Raw genomic sequence first — 22,845 nt, 5'->3', positions numbered from 1 at the left:
GACTCCAAAAACATGGCGGCCGGCGTGACCTGAGGACATTCATGCACCCGGTCTACGGCAAAATGGCGGCAGACTGCCAAAATCGTTTTTCCCAGCACATCCACCTGCATCTCTGCTAAATGGCGGTTTATCGATCTGCAGGAGGTACACTACAATTAAGGTAGGATTATACCTCCTATGTCTGCTGTAATACTACAGTCTGCTGGGTAGAGTGTTAGCTCTCAAACCAAGTCCACTTCCCACCAAACACATGCTGTATTTACAAGGGGGACTTTTAGTGTCAGACAGATACTGACCATGTATGGAGGGGCCCATAATTCATACTGCCTCATAACGAGGAAAAAAGGGAACGTTTACTCACCATACCGAACCGACAGGCACCCTCTCTTCACAATACCCTCTCCACCGGGGTGGGGGGTTGTGGACCACTCCGGACACCTCGACTCTCTGGTTCCTGGCGTCCAAGCGAGACTTTTAACTCGCAAGGTCAGTCCCTCCAATGGGACTCCGTCGCGGCCGACCCAGCGCGGAGCTCTGGTCTGCACGCGCTCGTAGGCAGAAACCGGGGTGACCACTGGATCTCAACATCCAGCCCGTCGCCCGGCCCTGCATACTTACTTGAATGTGTCGCGGCCGACCAAGTGTAATGCAATGGTCTGCGCGCGCTCGTAGGCCGGCTGGGGTGACCACTGGTGTCGCCCAGTCCGGCGTATTTGCTTGAAGATCTCACAGGAAAAAACACTGGAGAAAAAACTACCTAAAAAATATTTTTTCTAAAAAAAAATCTTGCCAGGACCAGAGATCCCAGCAAGGAACTTAGGTCCTTACTCCTGACTAGACAGAAAAAAAACTGATGCCTTGTAGCAGAGAGAGGGAGGATATACCCTCTGGGACTGCCCCTAGGGTGGAGCCAGAACGTTTTTTCTTTTCTGCCTAGTCCTACTCCTGCGGAGACAACATAACCCAGTTCTTGTGAATCAAGAAGACTACGTCTGTCAATGAGCGACAGAGAAAATACACTTAAATGAATTAAAAAACAAAAAAAAACAAAGCAGTAACGTGAGCCCAATATTTTATATAATGTGAAAGATGATGTTACACTGAGTAAATAGATACCCAACCTGTCAAGCTCTAAAATTGTGCAAGCTTGTGGAATGCTGACAAACTACTAAAAATTTTCATAGGAGACGCTTTAAACTTTGTCACAGGTTACCGGTGTTCCGTGAAAAAAAACATACCCGTGAGAAAACCATACCCTCGTCACTTCCGATGCACCTACGGAGGGTATGGATTTCTCACGCTACTTACACTTGCGGCGGTTACATTAAAACAGCTCCTCTGCAACATGGCTCATTTCCGCTCCTTCCCCTGTCACTTCCCTGCTCTCAGGTAATAAATATAAAAGCGGATCACGGAGCCGCGATCGCCGTCATTTACATCTCATACACCCGCCACCGCTTTTATATTTATTAGGCGAGATCAGGACCGCCGCAAGTATAACATTACACACAGTGCCGTGATAATTTCCTACCCTCCGAGCATGCGCACTTGTCAAATTCTTTGCTGTTCAATTACGTATCCGGGGCTCTGAGCATGCGCACTGCTGTGCTACTCATCTGTTTGAGACAGGAAGTGACGAGGGTATGGAAATCTAACGAGGTATGGAATTCTAACGTTACACCGGTTTAGAGTTACAGAAGAGATCTTGAGCTAGAACTATTGCTCTCACTCCAACGATCGCAACGTCACCTCACGTGTGGTTTGAACACTGCTTACATATGCGGGGGTGACTTACGTACGCGTTCACTTCTGCGCACAAGCATGGAGAGAAGGGGCGCTTTACATTTTATTTTTGCACTGTCCCTTTTAATTTTTTGATCACTTTTATTCCTATTACTAGACATTAAGCCCGTTAAATGAACGGGCGCTAGAACATATGTGGTCAAACATTTATAAAAACAGACTTGTTTCAGTTAAGCGAGAGCCTCTGTCAGCTGTTGCCCTAGCAACGTCGGGGACATGCGCAGAGCTGACTGGGTGGATTTCGCTTATCTCGTTCTTTTTTCTAACAACGCAAGAGCCGCATGACGTAGCCAGCTCTCCGCATAGCCTCCCTGTTGCCAAACAACATGGGGGACACGCGCAGAGCTGACCGAGCGGCTCTCCCGTGACATCGCTCGCCCTTAGCAGTAAGTCCACGCGAGCGCGCACCCGCCGCGTGCCCGCGCACACCCGCCGCTTCATCAGTTTCGCCCGGTGTTGTGTCGGAAAATGCCTCCCGTCGAAGAATGTATCCGGCGGACTGACCTCACTCCAACTGACTGCTCCGATCAGCTGTGCTGGCAGTGACGACACTGACATGCGCAGTTTGTCGGATGCACTATCCGATGGTAGATAGAGAGCGGAGGGGAGAGAATCTATTGTCAGATTCTGCCTCGCTCTCTGTCCTATCTATGGGGACGGATTGGATTACAGAGTATTCATTCTTATATGAGAAATGGCGGAATATTGTCTGATTAGAAAACACAAACACAGCTCTTATCGGGGCACATTAAAGGGGAGTGCCCCGATAAGAGCTGTGTTTGTGTTCTCTAATCAGACAATATTCCCGCCATTTCTCATATAAGAATGAATACTCTGCAATCCAATCCGTCCCCATAGATAGAACAGAGAGCGAGGAAGAATCTGAGAATAGATTCTCTCCCCTCCGCTCTCTATATACCGTCGGATAGTGCATCCGACAAACTGCGCGACCAGCCATAGCCCGCCCAATAGAATTGCGTTCCTGCTATGACGCTGCGCGCATGCGCAGATCGTCAGGCAGAATCCGACGATTGTTCCCGCAGTCTCCCATCAAAAAATGCATATGATGGACTGCGCATGCGCAATAATGATGTCAACCCCAGCTGAGCGGAGCAGTCAGCCAGAGTGACGTCATTTACAGTGCATGCGCAGTCCGTCAGATGCATTCTTTGATGGGAGGCATTATCCGATGCTACACCAGCCGCCCGAAGTCTCTGCGCTCCAAGTCTCAACGGCTGTCCGTGGGGCACATGCGCAGTAGCGTAATCCCATGGACACAGGGACTGGACGCAGAGACACTTGTACTTTTGTATAGATGGGATGGCGTTAGGAATGAAATGTAGATGTATAGAGGATGAATACCATCACACAGGACATACCCATACAAAGTATCCTTCACTCTGATCACCACCCCATGTCTGTGTGGAGGGTTTAGTAAACATTGTACAAAGTAATCAGGACCACTGGCAGAGGTAGGTGGTAAAGGTAGGTGGCAGAGAAGGCAGGTAGAAGGGGTAGGTAGGTGAAGCTAGGCAGAGGTAGGTGACGCTAGAAGTAGGTAGGTGATGGTAGAAGTAGGTGGTAGAGGGTGGGAGGTGGTAGAAGTAGGTGATGTTAGAGGTAGGTGGCAGAGGTAGGTGATGGTAGAGGTAGGTGGCAGAGGGAGGTAGGTGATGGTAGAGGTAGGTGATGGTGGAAGTAGGTGGCAGAGGGAGGTAGGTGATGGTAGAAGTAGGTGATGGTAGAGGTAGGTGATGGTAGAGGTAGGCGGTAGAGGTAGGCGGCAGAGGTAGGTGATGGTAGAGGTAGGTGGCAGAGGTAGGTGATGGTAGAGGCAGGTAGGTGTCAGTGGGGTACGGTGTCCTGAGTAATGATCGCTATGCCGGTGTACTGTCGGATAATGCCTCCCCATCTCTTCTCAGTCAGCTGTTCTTCCCGCACTGTCTCCCACCGAAAAATGCATCTGACGGACTGCGCACGCGCAATAATAACGTCAACCCCAGCTGAGCGGAGCAGTCAGCTGGAGGTACGTCATTTACCGCGCATGCGCAGTCCGTCAGATGCATTTTTCAACGGGAGGGATTATCCGACAGGCCTCTTCCTTCCATACCGGAGTCGCGCTCTTCTCCGCCACCGAGGTGGAGTACTTCTCCTTCCCCAGCTGGATGATGGAGTAGGCGTCAGCCAATCCTGAGGAGGATGCTGAAAGGTGGGCGGGGATTCGCTCCTGCACACGCCCACCCAGTCTCTGCGTCCCAACGGCTGTCCGTGGGGCACATGCGCAGTAGCGCAATCCCATGGACACAGGGACTGGAGTGGACGCAGAGACACTTGCATTTTATTAATATAGATTCAGATTGTTCTATGTGTTTGAGCCTCCCATGCAGCTTTCCATACACATATGCTTAGGCTAGTTTCACACTGCTAGGAGTACAGGGGATGGAGATGACATCAGAGGAGGTGGGGGGGGGATAGTGAGGACATCAATGGAGGTGGTGATGGAGGGATAGGGATTACATCAATGGCAGTAGTGATGGAGGGATAGGAATGACATCAGTGGCAGTGATGATGGAGGGATAGGGATGACATCAGAGGAGGTGGGGGGGGATAGGGATGACATCAGTGGAGGTGGGGGGATAGCGAGGACATCAATGGAGGTAGTGATGAAGGGATAGGAATGACATCAGTGGAAGTAGTGATGGAGGGATAGGAATGACATCAGTGGCAGTGGTGATGGAGGGATAGGGATGACATCAGTGGCAGTGGTGATGAAGGGATAGGGATGACATCAGTGGCAGTGGTGATGAAGGGATAGGGATGACATCAGTGGCAGTGGTGGTGGGGATAGGGAGGACATCGTTGGCAGAGGTGGTGGAGGGATAGGGAGGACATTGTTGGCAGCGGTGGTGGAGGGATAGGGAGGACATCAGTGGCAGTGGTGGTGGAGATGGGGGATGACATCAATGGAGGTGGGGAGATGGGGATGACATCAATGGAGGTGGGGAGATGGGGATGACTTCAATGGAGGTGGGGAGATGGGGATATGGGGATGACATCAGTGGAGGTGGGGATATAGGGATGACATCAGTGGAGGTGGGGACATAGGGATGACATCAGTGGAGGTGGGGACATAGGGATGACATCAGTGGAGGTGGGGAAATAGGGATGACATCAGTGGAGGTGGGGACATAGGGATGACATCAGTGGAGGTGGGGACATAGGGATGACATCAGTGGAGGTGGAGACATAGGGATGACATCAGTGGAGGTGGGGACATAGGGATGACATCAGTGGAGGTGGGGACATAGGGATGACATCAGTGGAGGTGGAGAGATAGGGATGACATCAGGGGAGGTGGAGAGATAGGGATGACATAAGGGGAGGTGGAGAGATAGGGATGACATCAGGGGAGGTGGGGATAGGGATGGCATCAGTGGACGTGAGGGGATAAGGAGGACATCAGTGGACGTGAGGGAATAGTGATAACATCAGTGGAGGTGAGGTTATAGTGATAACATCAGTGGAGGTGAGGGTATAGTGATAACATCAGCGGAGGTGAGGGGATAGGGATAACATCAGTGGAGGTGAGGATGGAGGGATAGGGATGACATCAGTGGAGGTTGTGATGGGGGTATAGGAATGACATCAGTGGCAGTGGTGATGGAGAGATAGGGATGACATCAGTGGCGGTAGTGATATCAATGGCAGCGGTGATGGTGGGATATCGATGACATCAGTTGCAGTGGTGATGGTGGCATAGGGATGACATCAGTGGCAGTGGTGATAAAGGGATAGGAATGACATCAGTGGCAGTGGTGATGAAGGGATAGGAATGACATCAGTCCACTCCCACTAATGTAATCCCTATGCCTCCACCACCACCACTGATGTCATCCCTATCCCCACCACTACTGCCTGATGGGGGGGGGGGGATCAGTCAGAGGCAGATGTGGTTGGGGTGGGGGGGAATGATATCAGTGATAGAGGAATGGTGGTGGGATTAGTGACAGAGGGATAGTGGTGGCGGGATGGGATCAGTGACATAGGGATGATTTTTATGTACAATTTATGAGACTCTGGGGAAATATCCGGGGTCACTTTAGATGGCAGGGAGTTGCCAGTCTCCCTCTCTTCTGCAGAGCGGCTATGTACTGAACACAGGTATGCTCCCTACACATAGCACTATGTTCATTTCAGGGAACAGACACAAGAAACCGGTTACTATGCCCTTTACCATGTCTCCTCTTCTGAAATAACAAAGTGGCATGTGTGAAGTCTATAGCTGTGTTCATGCAGGGATAGCTGGACATGAGAAGTTTTCACTACACTCCTCCCTCCTCTCTATCCTGTCAACTAGTTCACTCCCCACTCCTCGCATCAGCTGGAGGAGAAGCGGACACAGCCCCCGAGTGAGGGGTGAAGGAGGGGGGGGTATTTGGAGGACACAGGAACATCATAGCCCACTGGAGGAGGAGTTAGAATCTTGCACATAACAGCCAGGGAAACATCGTCCAGCTGCTGGGAGGTGAGGACACTTCACTGCTTGTGTCATGCGGTCTCTGCCTCCGGATTTTAGCTGGGGAGTGGGGACATGATGCCATGGAAAAAGAAGCACCTGAAGAGCGTGCTCGCTCTAGATAGCAGCTTGGGTGCGCCCCTCTTCACTAAGCAGGGCCACATGTCCAAGAGAGGGAGGGACAGAAAGAGGGGCTGGATTGTGGAGCCGTATCCACCACCTGTAAACGTTTAAACTGAGAGAGAACCGTTAAAAGCTGTTTGACTGTTCAAAAGCCTCTACTGTAGAGCTGCACGATTAATGTAACGGCTGTCCGTGGGGCACATGCGCAGTAGCACAATCCCACGGACACAGGGACTGGAGTGGACGCAGAGACACTTGTATTTTATTAATATAGACAAGGAATGTAAACATCCCTTGTAATAGAAATAAGCATGACAGGTCCTCTTTATTGAGAGATCTGGGGTCGCAAAGACCCTAGATCTCTCATTTAACCTTATAAGCAAAAAAAAATGTCTCTTTTTTTTTTTTAACATTTTTACTGGAAGTGATGTCAGAGGTCGCTTCGGTCCTTCAAGGGCAGAGAGCCGAGTGATGGCCATCTTGTCCTCACTAAACTTCCTGCCCAGCAATCGGCTGCACCAGATAATTTCCGGACTTCATCGGTGGCTCCGGTAAGCTCGAAAAACAACCAGTGACGGGAGGGGGTGCCCCTCCCCCGTCACCTATAAAAGTGATCCCGTGGTAAAACCACCACTGCCAACACTTTTATGGGAAAGCTGGCCGCTTAATAAAAAAAAAAAAAGCTGTCTGGGTTATGGCAGCTATTTAACCTCAAAATCATGATGTATATTTACATTTAGGCGGTCGGCAAGTGGTTTTAATCTGCCAACTACCCTACATGGAATTGACTATTTCCAATAATTGAAAATTCATACCAAATAGGATTCACATACTGTAAGGGTATAGTAAACTGTACAAAATATAAAGGATTAGGAAATGTATTGATTGTCAAATTATTTTCATGTATACTTAATGTATGATTTTTAAGAAACGGTACATGTAAAATTCTTTGTTCAATTCAAGTGACGAAATATGCACCCAAAAAAAGTCAGTTTTGTTTCTTCGCTTCTCTGGAAACTTTTTTTTCTGCATATTAACTTGGGAAGTGGCGCTTTCAATAATATGTAAAGTAGCGGTGCACCGATCCGATATTAGGATCGGATATCGGCCTCTATACTGCCAAAATAGCTGGATCGGTAAAATTAACAGGTCCAGGGGCCGATCCGGTTTCATCGCAGCAGAACCTACCCCGGTGTCTGCTGAGTCCCGGCTCAGCCGTCACTTACTTGCAGGGAGCCGCTACTTCCTGTATAGGTCCACCTCACAGGCAGAGTGATATCAGATGCACTCCGCCTGTGAATGGAGGAGCCATACACAGGAAGCAGAGGCTTTGCTCTGTACTGCAGCTGCATGCTTCCCGGGCTCAGCCACAGACAGACAGTGCCTACAAGAAAAATCCCTGCAATTACCCTTAAAGGCTATATATATATATGAGATAGATATAGAGATATATATAAATATATATTTCTCAGGTTCAGCTGCTATGTTCTATGTTGCATTTTAAATTCCTGTTTGCAGGATTTTGCACTTTATATTTTTTACATGTTTACTGTTTGATTGCTATTGTATGTTCAAGCAATAAACAGTTTTTTTTTTTTTTTTTTTATTCTTTTTAATTTTGAGTGTGATTGAATGCACAATTATTATAACAAAACAATAGTTCAAGATCGGTATCGTCAGAAACACAAAGCCAGGCATCGGTATCGGGACTAGAAAAGTCGGATCGGTGCACCCCTAATATAAAAAGGTATACAACATTTTTATATTTTTGCTATAAACAAAGTGATTCCTCTAACACAGAATAAATATACAAGTACATTTGGTTAAAAAACCTCCCAGTTATGTTATGCCTGATTAACCCGATAAAGTCAAACATGTTTCTAAACCATTCTCCACTAAATCACTGCCCAGTAAGCATAATCAATTGTATTTCATATATAAAAATAACCAGACTAATGCATTTATAACATGAAATTGGTAATAGTTTTTAGTGCACATTAGTGTTACAATACAAATTTACTATAAATTTTAACCATCTGATTCTACTTTCATATATTTATTTATAATTTTTCATCTTTATTCTTCTTAACCCAAATTTATTAAATTAATTTCTTTGTCTATATTTACAATAAGAGGTTTTTAATCTCATTTATATTAGACCACTCCTGTGAATTTATTTTAATTTTATATTTATTTTATGCTATTTCATGTTTCATTTTTATACATATGTTATGATCACACTTACTATGTACATATTTAATTTATTCTATGGGGTTTACTTATGTACGCTGAGTTAATTATTTATACATACATACAATTGGCAATATATTCATATAAAGATTTATTTAAATTTTCCATCTATTTTTTTGCCATAAACTTCAATAAAGATAATTATGTGTGACTCCGCATCCAGAAGCACGGAAATCCACGGTCTTTTGCAGCGTGTGACTCCGTTGGCTTCGTTGCCGAGCAACCGCAGCGTACATATAGTGGTGACCAGGAAGTGAAGTGACGCTGCTGAGGACGTCTAACGAAACACGTATAGCGTAGTTGCGTCACTTCCTGATCCGGAGACCTTCGTGGAACGCACTGCGTTTCGGAGCTACGAACCCTTTGGCGTGTGCTTACACGGTCCCCCATATTTGGATATTTGGATGTTTTTATGCGCAATACCTACTACCATATTGTGAGTACCTTTCTTTGTGATATTTCAAATAAATTTATATTACGGTATCACACTATGTATCGTTCCTCCCCCCTTGTTCATTTACATACACACTACTGCTGGAGTACCAACCAGGAAACATATTGAATGCTGTGGAACAGTACTTACTCCCCTACCCCCTTTGGTACCAAGATGTACAGATGTGGAAACAGTGTCTAGGACCCCCAGGACCAGCCATCTCTACACTGTGGTATACAGCTTATATATACCCCTGCCTAATATCCCTGTGTGGGTTTAGGTTTGTGCAATCTATTTTATAACCACCCCGGGCATCCTCTTATAATAATAAGATTTTTGGGATTGCCATATGAAGATTGAGCACCACCACCTATGGACATTGATTTAGGATTTATGCACTGAGCATTGGATCACTTTCACTGTGCATCATTTTCACTGTGCATAAGAGCATTTGCACTTTAATCCCTGATTTATATAGTCCACCTTGCACTTCACTTTAATATTTTTTACTAAATTATCTCCACTACATCACCGCACTTATCACTTTATTCACTACTGCATATATTGTATATTATTACAGCTGTGTCTCTAATTTTTGATTATTAAAATTCAACCTATTTATATTATATATATATATATATATTATATATACACACACACACACACACACACACACACACATATATACATAGATAAATACAGTGCCTTGCGAAAGTATTCGGCCCCCTTGAACTTTTCCAACTTTTGCCACATTTCAGGCTTCAAACAAAGATATAAAACTGTAATTTTTTGTGAAGAATCAACAAGTGGCCAGTGGGACACAATTATGAAGTGGAATGAAATTTATTAAATATTTCAAACTTTTTTAACAAATAAAAAACTGAAAAATTGTGCGTGCAAAATTATTCAGCCCCCTTAAATTAATACTTTGTAGGCCCACCTTTTGCTGCGATTACAGCTGTAAGTCGCTTCGGGTATGTCTCTATCAGTTTTGCACATCGAGAGACTGAAATTTTTGCCCATTCCTCCTTGCAAAACAGCTCGAGCTCAGTGAGGTTGGATGGAGAGCGTTTGTGAACAGCAGTTTTCAGTTCTTTCCACAGATTCTCCATTGGATTCAGGTCTGGACTTTGACTTGACTATTCTAACACCTGGGTATGTTTATTTATGAACCATTCCATTGTAGATTTTGCTTTATGTTTTGGATCATTGTCTTGTTGGAAGACAAATCTCCGTCCCAGTCTCAGGTCTTTTGCAGACTCCATCAGGTTTTCTTCCAGAATGGTCCTGTATTTGGCTCCATCCATCTTACCATCAATTTTAACCATCTTCCCTGTCCCTGCTGAAGAAAAGCAGGCCCAAACCATGATGCTGCCACCACCATGTTTGACAGTGGGGATGGTGTGTTCAGGGTGATGAGCTGTGTTGCTTTTACGCCAAACATAACGTTTTGCATTGTTGCCAAAAAGTTTGATTTTGGTTTCATCTGACCAGAGCACCTTCTTCCACATGTTTGGTGTGTCTCCCAGGTGGCTTGTGGCAAACTTTAAACAACACTTTTTATGGATATCTTTAAGAAATGGCTTTCTTCTTGCCACTCTTCCATAAAGGCCAGATTTGTGCAGTATACGACTGATTGTTGTCCTATGGACAGTCTCCCACCTCAGCTGTAGATCTCTGCAGTTCATTCAGAGTGATCATGGGCCTCTTGGCTGCATCTCTGATCAGTCTTCTCATTGTATGAGCTGAAAGTTTAGAGGGACGGCCAGGTCTTCGTAGATTTGCAGTGGTCCGATACTCCTTCCATTTCAATATTATCGCTTGCACAGTGCTCCTTGGGATGTTTAAAGCTTGGGAAATCTTTTTGTATCCAAATCTGGCTTTAAACTTCTCCACAACAGTATCTCGGTCCTGCCTGGCGTGTTCCTTGTTCTTCATGATGCTCTCTGCGCTTTAAACGGACCTCAGACTATCACAGTGCAGGTGCATTTATACGGAGACTTGATTACACACAGGTGGATTCTATTTATCCTCATTAGTCATTTAGGTCAACATTGGATCATTCAGAGATCCTCACTGAACTTCTGAAGAGAGTTTGCTGCACTGAAAGTAAAGGGGCTGAATCATTTTGCACGCCCAATTTTTCAGTTTTTTATTTGTTAACAAAGTTTGAAATATCCAATAAATTTTGTTCCACGTCATGATTGTGTCCCACTTGTTGATTCTTCACAAAAAATTACATTTTTTATATCTTTATGTTTGAAGCCTGAAATGTGGCAAAAGGTTGAAAAGTTCAAGGGGGCCGAATACTTTCGCAAGGCACTGTGTGTGTATATATATATATATATATATATATATATATTGTATATTTACCTCCTTTAGCCACTATAGTCACCAATATATATGTCTGCACCCTATGCCACTGGATCACCATATTGAGAGATCTATTCATTAAATTATAGCACCTAGCAGTTTATGATTATATCACTGTTTTTATTTTATTTATGATAACGTGTCATTGGATTTATATACTTTAATTGGCAAATTTCTTCACTTGTCATCTATTATTTGCTGAATGCATACTTTCTTTACTAATTTATCTGAGGGCTTACAGTAGACTATTTTACCTATACACCATTCGCTGGCTACATTTGAATCCATTTGTTTCATTAATCAACACCTATCTGGCAGCGCCATATTCCCTACCCACATTAATTTTTTTTAGCATAATCAATTGTATTTCATATGCAAAAATAACCAGACTAATGCCTTTATAACATGAAATTGGTCATTTACAAAAATACTCATTACATCTACCTAAGGTTTACTGACCTTAAAAGTATATTTGCGACTGATGTTATCAGATGGCTGAACAGGAGAAATCCGAAAGCTTAACAAGGGGATGCTTCCCAAAATCCCTTCTTCTTTTTCATCTGAATATGAAAAATGCAGAGTAAAACGTGATATAAAAGAATAGTATAGGCAATATTAAAAAATATTACAGTTGACGCCATAGGATAACCTTACCAATAGGATGTGAACAGAACAGACAGAAAGTATAGTAAACAGGAAGAAAAAGGTAGCTGATAATGAATTATTTGGTGACAAAAGGCACAAACATTTTTTTGAAAGAGTACAGGAGGGTGTTGAAGAGTTATCAACTCTGCAGTCAGGGAACATGGGAGGGTAACATATGTCAAAGCAAAAGCACTGGTTAACTCCTTCACTGCCGAAGAATTCTTCAATCTACTGTGCTGTTGAATGATCCTACCAAAGTAATTTTTTTTCTCTTGGAGTTAATGTCAGCACCTTTACGCATGCATGTATAAATAGGTGTTTGTAAATTCACCAGAACACACAAAACAATACAGCACTGATGAATTATTTAAACCCCACTTTCTCCACATCTGAATATACAGTAGGTGAAATGTGACCAAGTAGCAGATGGGAGCAAAGGTCTTCTAACCATCTGTTCAGACAATACAAATAACTTTCCACTAAATTACTAGGCAGGTGCTAAAACTGAGCCAATTACTAGGTACCTTTGTAATAGAAGAGGCAACGATCGACAAGGACAAACCAGCGTTTGTTCCACTGCTTTACTCCAGAACTGGCCTGCAGACAACAGAGACAGGAACAATCAAAAGGAAAAGGGACAAAAGTCATGTACTTTGATAAAAAACAGTTCACAAATAATAAAAGACATGACAGAGGACAGAGCAGGCATCATACAATACACATGGAATACATACTTTGGGTACGAGTCAAAGAATAGAAGCATGGAAACAACACTGGTAGCAATACAGATGATGTTGGTAACAAAATAGTAGTAAGAAAGCAGAATCACAGTATATGTTTTATACAGGCACTATACAATTGCAAGTTAAATATTGTGCAAGCATCTGTACTTCCAAATCTATGTTACCATTTTATTTATCCATAGTTTACATTATCCATTAGCATTCTTGCAGAGACTCCTCCACATTAGTGAGAGGTGATGAAATTGGTGTTACCATGTTAGGGATGAGACGTAATCATTGTCCTCAGATGAGGTTGTCTGCAGACTGCAAGAACTACATTTGCTGGGGGCGTGTCCGGACATCAACAGAGCAGGATGCTCTGACTGAGCTCCACACCATAACAAACTGAATCTGTATCCATCCGAGTTTCCAGATCGGTATTAACTCTAAAATAACCCTCTGGTATAGAGCCTCATCCAGGGCACCCGAAGACACCCCTATTTTGGCACAGAAGAGCCGGATCGCTACTCGGCGGGACCCACGGCCTACTAGTGACACCGCAGCCAGCACACACTCCGAGACTGAGGCAAGCATCAGAGGACGGGGTAAGGAAATTATCCCCCATCCACTCTAATATAACCCCTCTGAGCCTCCCCCTGCACCCCATCATCACCTGGGGAACAGAATAAAGACTTTCATCTCCCCTGCTCGGGCCTACCAAGACTGGCAGCTGACATCTTAGGCCAGATCACTGAGGCCTGCACCACATCCAGGCTTCAATCTGGTTCCATCCAAGCCACAACACCTCAATCCACAGACCCGAGTGCCACGGAAGAAAAGGGGATAAGTCAGGCATCCGGTGTGTTCACTATTTTGGACCGTGTAGCCTGGATTGGTAGTCCGGTGGTTTGAGGCCTGCTCTACCCCATGCAGCCTGCCATTGTCATCTAGGCCACCAGGGAAAAAGTTCCCAAACAATGATGTGAGCTCCGCTATGCACAGGGCATAAAACCGCTATACCAGGGCCAAACGAACGCAGTTGTCTAACTAAATACACTCCCCTGGGTCACAGACATCGTGTATGCTGACCTCACGCAAAAAACAACGGAGGGGACCCCAGAAAACACTCACACAGTACCTCCTAAGATCACAGGAAAAGTTCAGCATGGCACATCAAGGCACAGATTCTCCACTCTCCGCCCCTGCAGAAACTCCAGCTTCCACTTCCCTCACACCAGAGACTTCTCAACCTGCTGCCAGCTCTGCATCTAACAGGGAGTACAACCACCTCACAAAACAGGACCTAGATAACAGTCTAGAGACACTCTGCTCCAAATTACTGAATAAATTCCAATCATAACTACAAAAATCCACCGCTACACTGTCCCAAGAAATTGAAGCTCTTGGCACCCATAAGGACCTCCTTGAAAATAAGCATGACAAATTAGCCATTGCTTTTAATGACCTATCTAGGGAACATGATGCTCTTTCCTCCGCTTGTTTTCAGCTTCAAGCTCATGTTGAAGACCTTGATAATAGGAATAGGAGGGATAACCTCAGAATCAGAGGTGCCCCTGAATCGGTCACTGACCTGATAGCATTCTCCACTAAGTTGTTCCAGAGCCTTCTCCCTGATCAAGATGCACAAGCATTTACCTGCGTTAGGATCCATCGTGCCCTTAGAGCCAACCCCCCAGAGACATTGTACCCTGCATTAAAGACTTTCTTATCAAAGAGGAAATTTTAAGAGCCTCACGTAACACACGCAACCTCAAATTAGACGGTTTTCCTATCCAGAGTTACCCTGGTGTCTCACAGGCCACATTAGATCGCAGAAGGAAAATGAAAGAAATAACTTCAGTCTTATCCTCAGCCAGAATCCGTTATCATTGGGGCTTTCCTTTTGAATTGATCGTTCCACATAATGGCTCAACATATATTGCAACATCTATTTCTGAAGGTAAAGACATCCTAATTAAATTGGGCCTATTGGATCCAGAAACAGTACCTCGCACCACCTCAACCCCATGTCCCATCTCCACGCAGGGATAGGCGCAGACTCCGCCATGAAGCTGGCCCTCAATATCACGATTGATTTTGATGTTAAAAGTCAGTGGTTGTACACTGTAAAACCTTCTCTCTCTTTTGGTAATCGGTTTCTTTTTTTTTTCTTTACCACTGAGAAAGAAAGCCTTTTCAGTTTTTCAGCTTTAACTTTTTTTGACTGTTATGTTAAACTGAGGACATCTTGTGGTGACTTTGCACAGTTACAGCCTGCTGTTTTTTTTATGTGCCAAGTCCACACCACTGGTTTCAATGATTTATTGCACCGAGCACACCTACTGTCGCCTTTGAATATGACATCACTTTTTGTGCCTACAATATTTTCCCTATTGTTTACTGTACTTAAATTTCCGCTGTTGCTGATTTATATTTTTCCCACTATTTAATTGCGGGTTTTACCGTATTGAAGGTTTTTGCAAAATGGACACTTGACCATTAATTTTACCTCACTCTGTTATGATGTCATTCTAAATACCTCTTTATATTTTCTAGCTGTCAGCAATCATTCACACAATATGGCCATTTGGTCTCTTTCACACGGTCCGCATTCCGTTGCGGACCGTGCTCTGCTCAGCGGGGATCGATCCGCCGATCCCCGCTGAGCCGGCAGAGGACTGCTCCGTCTCCACACACAGTGCGGAGAGGGAGGTGTCAGAGCCCAGCTTCTCTCTATGGGGAATTGGATGAGAGCGGACCGCTTGTCTGCTCTCATCCGATCCGCTGGACGGATGGAAAATAGGGTTTCCATCCGTCTGGATTTCACGGACAGGATCGGATGCGGATGGCAGCAGGTGTCAGCGGACATGTCACCGCTGACATCCGCTGCTCCATAGGGCTGAATGGGGCATCCGATCAGATCTGCCTAAAAAACTGACAGGCGGATCTGATCGGAACGCCCGTGTGAAAGGACCCTTATAGTATTTACAGCTAATATTGTGTAGCTCTATAGTTTATCGGTTTGCTTATAATTTTCTCCCCTAATACAAAGGAAAAAGAGGAATGCAGGTAAAGTTTATTTTAGTGCCTTACATCCCCCTGCGTCTCCCCTCTTTCGAGGCTTCAACAAGTCTCAACTTTATCTAATTTTTCACGGTTCATATGTTTTTCTATTGCGGTTGCCCTTTTCTATGCCGACATGACTCCACCCTACTCAGTTCCACCCATGATCTGGCGGGTTCCGGGCTCCCCAGGACAGAAAATGTTTGTTTTCTTATTTTTCTTTTCATCTCTGCCTCTGGCTGTGGCTCCTGGCCCTGTGGTCAGACTGAGATTGAGACAATTTAGTCTCTGGCTTTTGTTTTGTTGTCCAGAGTTTTCCCATACTCTGGACCCAGCATCAAATTACATGTGTTCTATCACACTATCACACTACTACGACATCAATACGAGACTATGTGCCTGGAAGTGTTAGCTAACCGTGAATGGTACTGTCCAATCCCTTTTGATCTTATTAAACAATTTACAAGTGAATTCCGCCAACTATGCACAGAGGCCTTCATGGAAGGCCTTATAAATAAGGATACCCTTGACTTTTTAAACGTTAGACATCCTAGAACGGCTACGTTCTACACCTTGCCAAAGGTACATAAGAACCTTCAGCGACCTCCCGGTAGACCCATCGTATCGGGTATAGGGTCGTTGATGAAAAACGCTAGTAAATATATGGATTCATTCCTATTGCCCCATGTTTTGGGCCTCCCTTCGTATATACGTGACACCACGGATCTCCTAAAACACCTGGAAGAGATTCAGGTCCCTCCGGACGCCCTGCTCGTTGCTATAGATATCGAGGCATTATACTCGAGTATCCCGCACGAGCAGGGTGTCCGGATGGCTGAATCCTTCCTAAAGGAACAGGACCACAATACGTGGCCCCTTATGGAATTTGTTCTCAAGTTGTTAAAATTTGTATTGACCAGGAACTATTTCACATTCCTGGATAAATTGTATTTACAGACACAGGGGGTTGAGATGGGCACTTGCTGCGCACCCTCCTATGCCAACCTTTATCTAGGTGGCTGGGAGCGGATGATCTTCTCGAGTGAGGTCATGGATGAATGGATGCCTTTTATTCTTATCTGGCATCGATTCATCGATGACCTCCTGATCATTTGGACCGGCACACACTCTGATCTGCTACGCTTTATCTCTGCTTTGAATCACAATGATTACAATCTTAAATTTACACATACAATTGAAAAAGAACAGATATCTTTCTTGGATTTACAGATCAGTTTGTTGCCGAATGGTCAACTCGATACAGATCTTTACCGCAAACCCAGTGCGGGTAACACCATTTTATGCGCAGCAAGTGCCCATCCCACCCCCCTGATTAAAAGTATTCCTTAAGCCCGATACTTGAGGCTACGAAGGAATTGTTCTACGGATGCAAATTTCCAGATACAGGCCAATCAGCTTCAAACCCGTTTACTAGCCAGAGGGTACTCCCGTACCCTCTTAAGAAGAGCTTTCAATAGGGCTAGGACACGCTCTCGAACAGAGTTACTATACAAAACCAAACCCAAAACAGATCAAAATATAGTAAGATTCATTACGAAATTTTCGTCACATGAAGAGCCCTTACGCAACATTTTAAACAAACACTGGCCAATCCTAACTCAGTATTATACTCTAGCTAAATATCTAAACCCTAGGCCCAACCTTGTATTTAGGAGAGCTACCTCCTTAAGAGATCCGCTCACTAAGAGCCATTATACCCCACATGAGGAGTGTTCCCGTCAAAGGAAGGGCACATACCCATGTGGGTTTTGTAACAAATGCCCATGGGTTTTGGCTGGCAATGGTATTAAATTACCAAATGGTAAGTGGCACAAATCAAAACAGTTTGCGGATTGTAATACTCAGGGTTTGGTATATCTGATGACCTGTGCCTGTGGAGCATTTTATGTAGACAAAACAAAGCGGAAGCTCAGCCAACGAATAGGAGATCACACTTATTATTCTACTATCCAAACTAGCGTAACCCGCCACATAGGTCTCCATCATAGATATGACACCTCAGTGGTCTCATTCTTTGTGTTAGAGGTAATTTTCCCAGACCCCCGACGGGGGGACTGGGATAAACGGATACTTCAAAAAGAGACTCTCTGGATAGAGATGTTGGATGCGACAAAGCCTCCTGGAATTAATGAGGCAATATCCTATAAGCCTTTTTTAGGCAGTTAATGAGGCAAAACTCTATAAACCCCGAGTTTGGGCAATTAAAAACATGTAAATACATCTTTCTGCATAGCTGCTATACTAGCTGTTTCATGCCCACTGTTCAGGTAAATGAATTGACCCAAGGCGGCATACTTCCATTCAGTGTGGTGCAGTTCTTTTTGGACCACTACTGTTGGATATGCCCCGCTGAGGGAGAATTGACTTCTTCCCCATAAGTGGGGGGATTCTGTGAGCGAGCTAAAGGTGGTTTCCTGATGGATCTTTATGTTTATCCTGTATGCTACTAAACAAAGTTCCGTTGCAAACAGACCTTTATTGCAACCGATGTATTAATATATTTCTCCCAGTATGATGCTGATATGCAGTGTGTGAGGCTGCTGGGACGACCCTTTTTGTACGGCCTTCTCATACAGCCACACACACATATATAGATTTTGTTATATATGATACTCCAGGCCTCTTACGGCCTTTGATGTTTATTTTTGTTTGCCTATATGCATTCCAATATGTTTGTGTTTACTGCAAGGTGTTGTTATGATTATACAATGTTGATTACTATGTATGTTCTATATACAATTGTATTTTAGGCTAAACATGATGTCTCAGGTGCTCCGCTCTTTCTTGTCCCCTGGCCCCATTGTGTGGTAGATGGGGATGGGCTTCCACCCAATATGTCCCCGACGGGTGTGTGGTCTCCGGACATTGTGGTCATCGACCGCACTGTGGTTGCTTTAGGTTGTGTCATTCATGACCAATCACCTACGCAGCACTGTGCACGCCCCTTCGGTATGAGGGGTATGCCCAGTTGGAGACCTGACCCGACTGTTGGCGCATCACTTCCGGTGGCTCCGTGGCTCCGGTGTTCTCGAGTCGCTCGGCATGACGTTGCGTCATTTCCGGCGAATGTGCGTCACGTCCGGGGCCCCGGAGCGGATCTGACGTCACACGCCAGGTTGAGGCTTTAGTACAAAAGGCAGCACATGCACGCCTCTCAGTAGCGGGAGGTTTTTCCCGATGTGATGGTCATATTGGGTAAATTTATCATGCCTTATACATCAGCCTTTGAGACTTGAATGCTCAATGATTATTTGTGTATATATACATCATTCTCTTTTGACTTTGCTAAACTTATGCATTATTTCTTACCCGGATTGTGCCTGGTGCAATACTTGACTGCATTTCAGCTCAACCTGAAAACCCATTTAACTTTATGGTCAGGGATATACAGAACTTTACTTGATCCGCCCTGGTGTTCTCCCCTCCCACTGGTCCTCTCTTGTTAGAGATTGGGCAGTATACATCTACACACCTACAATTGATTTTGTATGAGGTATGGCACATTTATTAGCATTTGGGGGTGAACATAAATAATTCCTCCTTTTATGGCGAGTAGTTGTTTTGATACCATCTTCCATTTTTCATATAGGTACAATCATAGGTGGAATACTCTGAGTGAACCTCAGGGAACATCAGATATATATATATATATATATGCTTTCCTTCATGCGGGACCCTGTCCTCGACTTTATATAGTGATCTGTTTACTAACTCTTAGTGCACCTCATGATGCATCTATGAGTATAACAATTCTATTCTATACACCATTTGATTTAAAAACTTCTTAACACTCACTCTAAAATTTGGTCCTTAGGGGCTACTGACCTCTTGGGTCCCTATATATATATATATATATATATATATATATATATATATATATATATATAACCTGCCTTTGCATGCTGCTATTTGCCTCCACACTCGTCGGTGAGACGTATAATTTGTGGTGTTCCTTCCCTCCCTTTCTCTTCACTCTTCACTCACTGGGACCACTTGAGGGCTTTTTGGAGGGAGTACCTTGGGACATCATGTGCCTTCTATAAAGAGTTCTAATTAAACTGTAAACTTTGCCCATGTATACTAATATGTTTATTGTTATGCAGGAATACTCAGGAAAACTGTATGTTGCAGTACAATTAATATATACCCCTGAAGAAGCAGTAAAGAAAAACTGCGAAACATGTCGGGTTGATTCTGTATTTTTATCAGATATATTTAAAGCACAAAATCCTGTATATGTACTCCTGTACTGAAAGTTTTTTATTGTCTGTTGTATGTCTCATTTATATATTTTTTTGTATGTCATTTTAAAGATTTCGGAATAAAAATGTATACAATTTTATACGATTTGTATCATCTCATACACTTCCTTATGGAATTTGAGCTAAGTACCATTTAAAAATCCCATTTGCCCTCACCAATTCTATTCTGCTCTGTTCTGTATTCTATCATTTCTGGGATAATTCTTTCCCTCTCTTACTCTCGGACTCTCGGTCGGACAGACCTTACCACCTGGTCTTGTCTCTCCTCTATTTAGGGGCTCTCCCCAATTTTGACATTAATGACTATAAGGGATGTCGGTACATTTTTGATAAGGTATTATTGAACAAACACTTCTTCACTAGTTCCACCCATGATCTGGCGGGTTCCGGGCTACCCAGGACAGAAAATGTTTTCTCGTTTTTTTTTTTCATCTCTGCTTCTGGCTGTGGCTCCTGGCCCTGTGGTCAGACTGAGATTGAGACAATTTAGTCTCTGGCTTTTGTTTTGTTGTCCAGAGTTTTCCCATACTCTGGACCCTGCATCAAATTACATGTGTTCTATCACACTTATGTTTACATATATTATTTACTAGATACTCTAAACCATGGGTGTCCAACTTTTTGGCTCCTCTGGGCCACATTGATTGTAGAGAAATTTTCTCGGCCGCATAGAAAATATATACTATAGTTAAGGTATACAAGTTATAAAATGCCGCCCCCCCCCCCGCACTAATTTAACACAACTAGAGGATTATCAAATGAAATTGAATCAGTATATGGAGGTTTACTTCTTCTGAGAGATATTAAAGGAACACTCTAACCACCATGACCAATTCAGTGATTTGAAGTGGTGGTATGAGTCAGAAACACTGCACATGCTCACAAAACCCCCCCCCCCCTCCCCATCCGAGGCAACCTCTGCCTACCGTTAGTTGGAAGCCGCTGTGGCCATGCCCCCGACCCAACTTTCTTCCTCACCAGCAAAAAAAAAATTGTCAGGGGGCAGTGGGCCGCATTGCCTGGGGTTCCGGGCCGCAGGTTGGACATGCCTGCTCTAAACTATTTTGTTCAATTTTGTTATGGTACTATATTTTGGTATACGTTCAATGTCTCCGAACTAACCTTGGTTAGTTATTTCAAAATTGGTATTATAAAACCCATACACTCGGGCCCGGTTATATCCCTAACACCTGTCTCACCCCACTTAACTCCTTTCAGCTTAGCAATAACATTCCAACAATCTTATATCTACATATTAATATGGCTATAGTCATTGTTTCCCACAACGTTCAGGGCTTTAACTCCCCGATCAAATGCAAAAAAGCCTTTCTCCATTATAAAAATCTTAAGGCCAAGGTGGTCCTGTTACAAGAAACACATTTTAAGACAGATAATCACCCTACCTTTTTCCACAAAGCTTACAACCAAACATTTTACACTGCCACGGATTCAAAAACTAAAAGGTGTGGCAATTTTTCTACACCACACCTTCCCAATGGAAATACAACATGTTTATAAGGACCCTGAAAGCCGCTATATAATTATAAAAGGCCGTTTGGCAGGTAGAGATCTCACAATAGCCAACACTAATGATGCACAAGCCTCCTTTTTCATAAATTTCTTTGAGGTCCTACAAAAATATCACTCCACACATCATCTTAGGGGGAGATTTAAATTCCATTGCACAGCCACATTTAGACCGTAGCAAGCATTCCCCATTCTCAAATGCCTTCCCCAAGTCATTAAACTCCAACTTAAATTCTTTACAACTCATTGACTCATGGAGAGAATTAAATATAGGGGCAACAAAAAAAAGAGTATACTTTCTACTCTCACCCACATCAATCATACTCTCGATTAGATTATATATTTTGCACCCCTATAATTTTATCCAATTCCATCACTGCTTCCAGTATTATTATTATTATACAGGATTTATATAGCGCCGACAGTTTGCGCAGCGCTTTACAATATGAGGGAAGACAATACAGTTACAATACAATTCAATACAGGAGGATTTATTTTATCACATAACCTTCTCCACAAGATTCAGCAGTCTCTCCCATACTTCTTATTCATGGAGACTTAACGAAGCCCTGATTACTGATCCCTCACTCCAACAGGAGATTGCCTCCACTATAGATGAATATTTCAACCTCAATAACACCCCCGAAATGAATGTCGAGACGCTGTGGTTAGCGCATAAAGCGGTTCTGCGGGGTAAATTGATCAAATTGGCAGCCACTCAAAATAAACTTAGATGGGAGAAAATACTCGCACTCACAAAAGACCTTCAGCACATCTATAAATCTCACATGAACTCACAAGACCCGCAAACCTTGGAATTTATCTCATAGTTACATAGTAGGTGAGGTTGAATAAAGACGATAGTCCATCCAGTTCAACCTGTGTAGGTGTGTGTGGCTGTAATCATCTCACATCTAAGAGGTCTAAGAGTCTTTTGAAAGCCACCATACTTCCCGCAGAAACCACCTCTTGTGGTAGAGAATTCCACAATCTTGTAGCCCTAACAGTAAAGAACCCCCCACGTTGCCTGAGGTTAAAACGCTTCTCCTCTAATCGCATTGTATGCCCTCGAGTCCTCATGCAATCCCTTTGACTGAATAGCCTTTT

General features: G+C 43.9%; 1 protein-coding gene across 2 annotated transcripts in view; it reads right to left on the bottom strand.

Moving 5' to 3' along the window:
- PLEKHA6 (pleckstrin homology domain containing A6) overlaps window positions 1-22,845 on the bottom strand; it is a 949,845-nt gene that overhangs the window by 863,000 nt on the left and 64,000 nt on the right. For both annotated transcript variants that reach the window (XR_014224910.1, XM_082245107.1), the window contains exons 4-5: window positions 12,668-12,740; window positions 11,958-12,058 (exon numbers count right to left, since the gene is read on the bottom strand). Coding sequence is in view for 1 of the 2 variants with exons in the window: in XM_082245107.1 (XP_082101233.1) it covers window positions 11,958-12,058; window positions 12,668-12,740 (174 nt within the window). In the remaining variant the exon portion in view is untranslated. The remainder of the gene's footprint in view (window positions 1-11,957; window positions 12,059-12,667; window positions 12,741-22,845) is intronic.

Source organism: Pelophylax lessonae (genome assembly GCF_965119305.1).
Source record: "Pelophylax lessonae genome assembly, chromosome: 2".
Classification (NCBI taxonomy): domain Eukaryota; kingdom Metazoa; phylum Chordata; class Amphibia; order Anura; family Ranidae; genus Pelophylax; species Pelophylax lessonae.
Note: the sequence above shows the minus strand (reverse complement) of the source record. Positions and strands in the feature narration are given on the sequence as shown.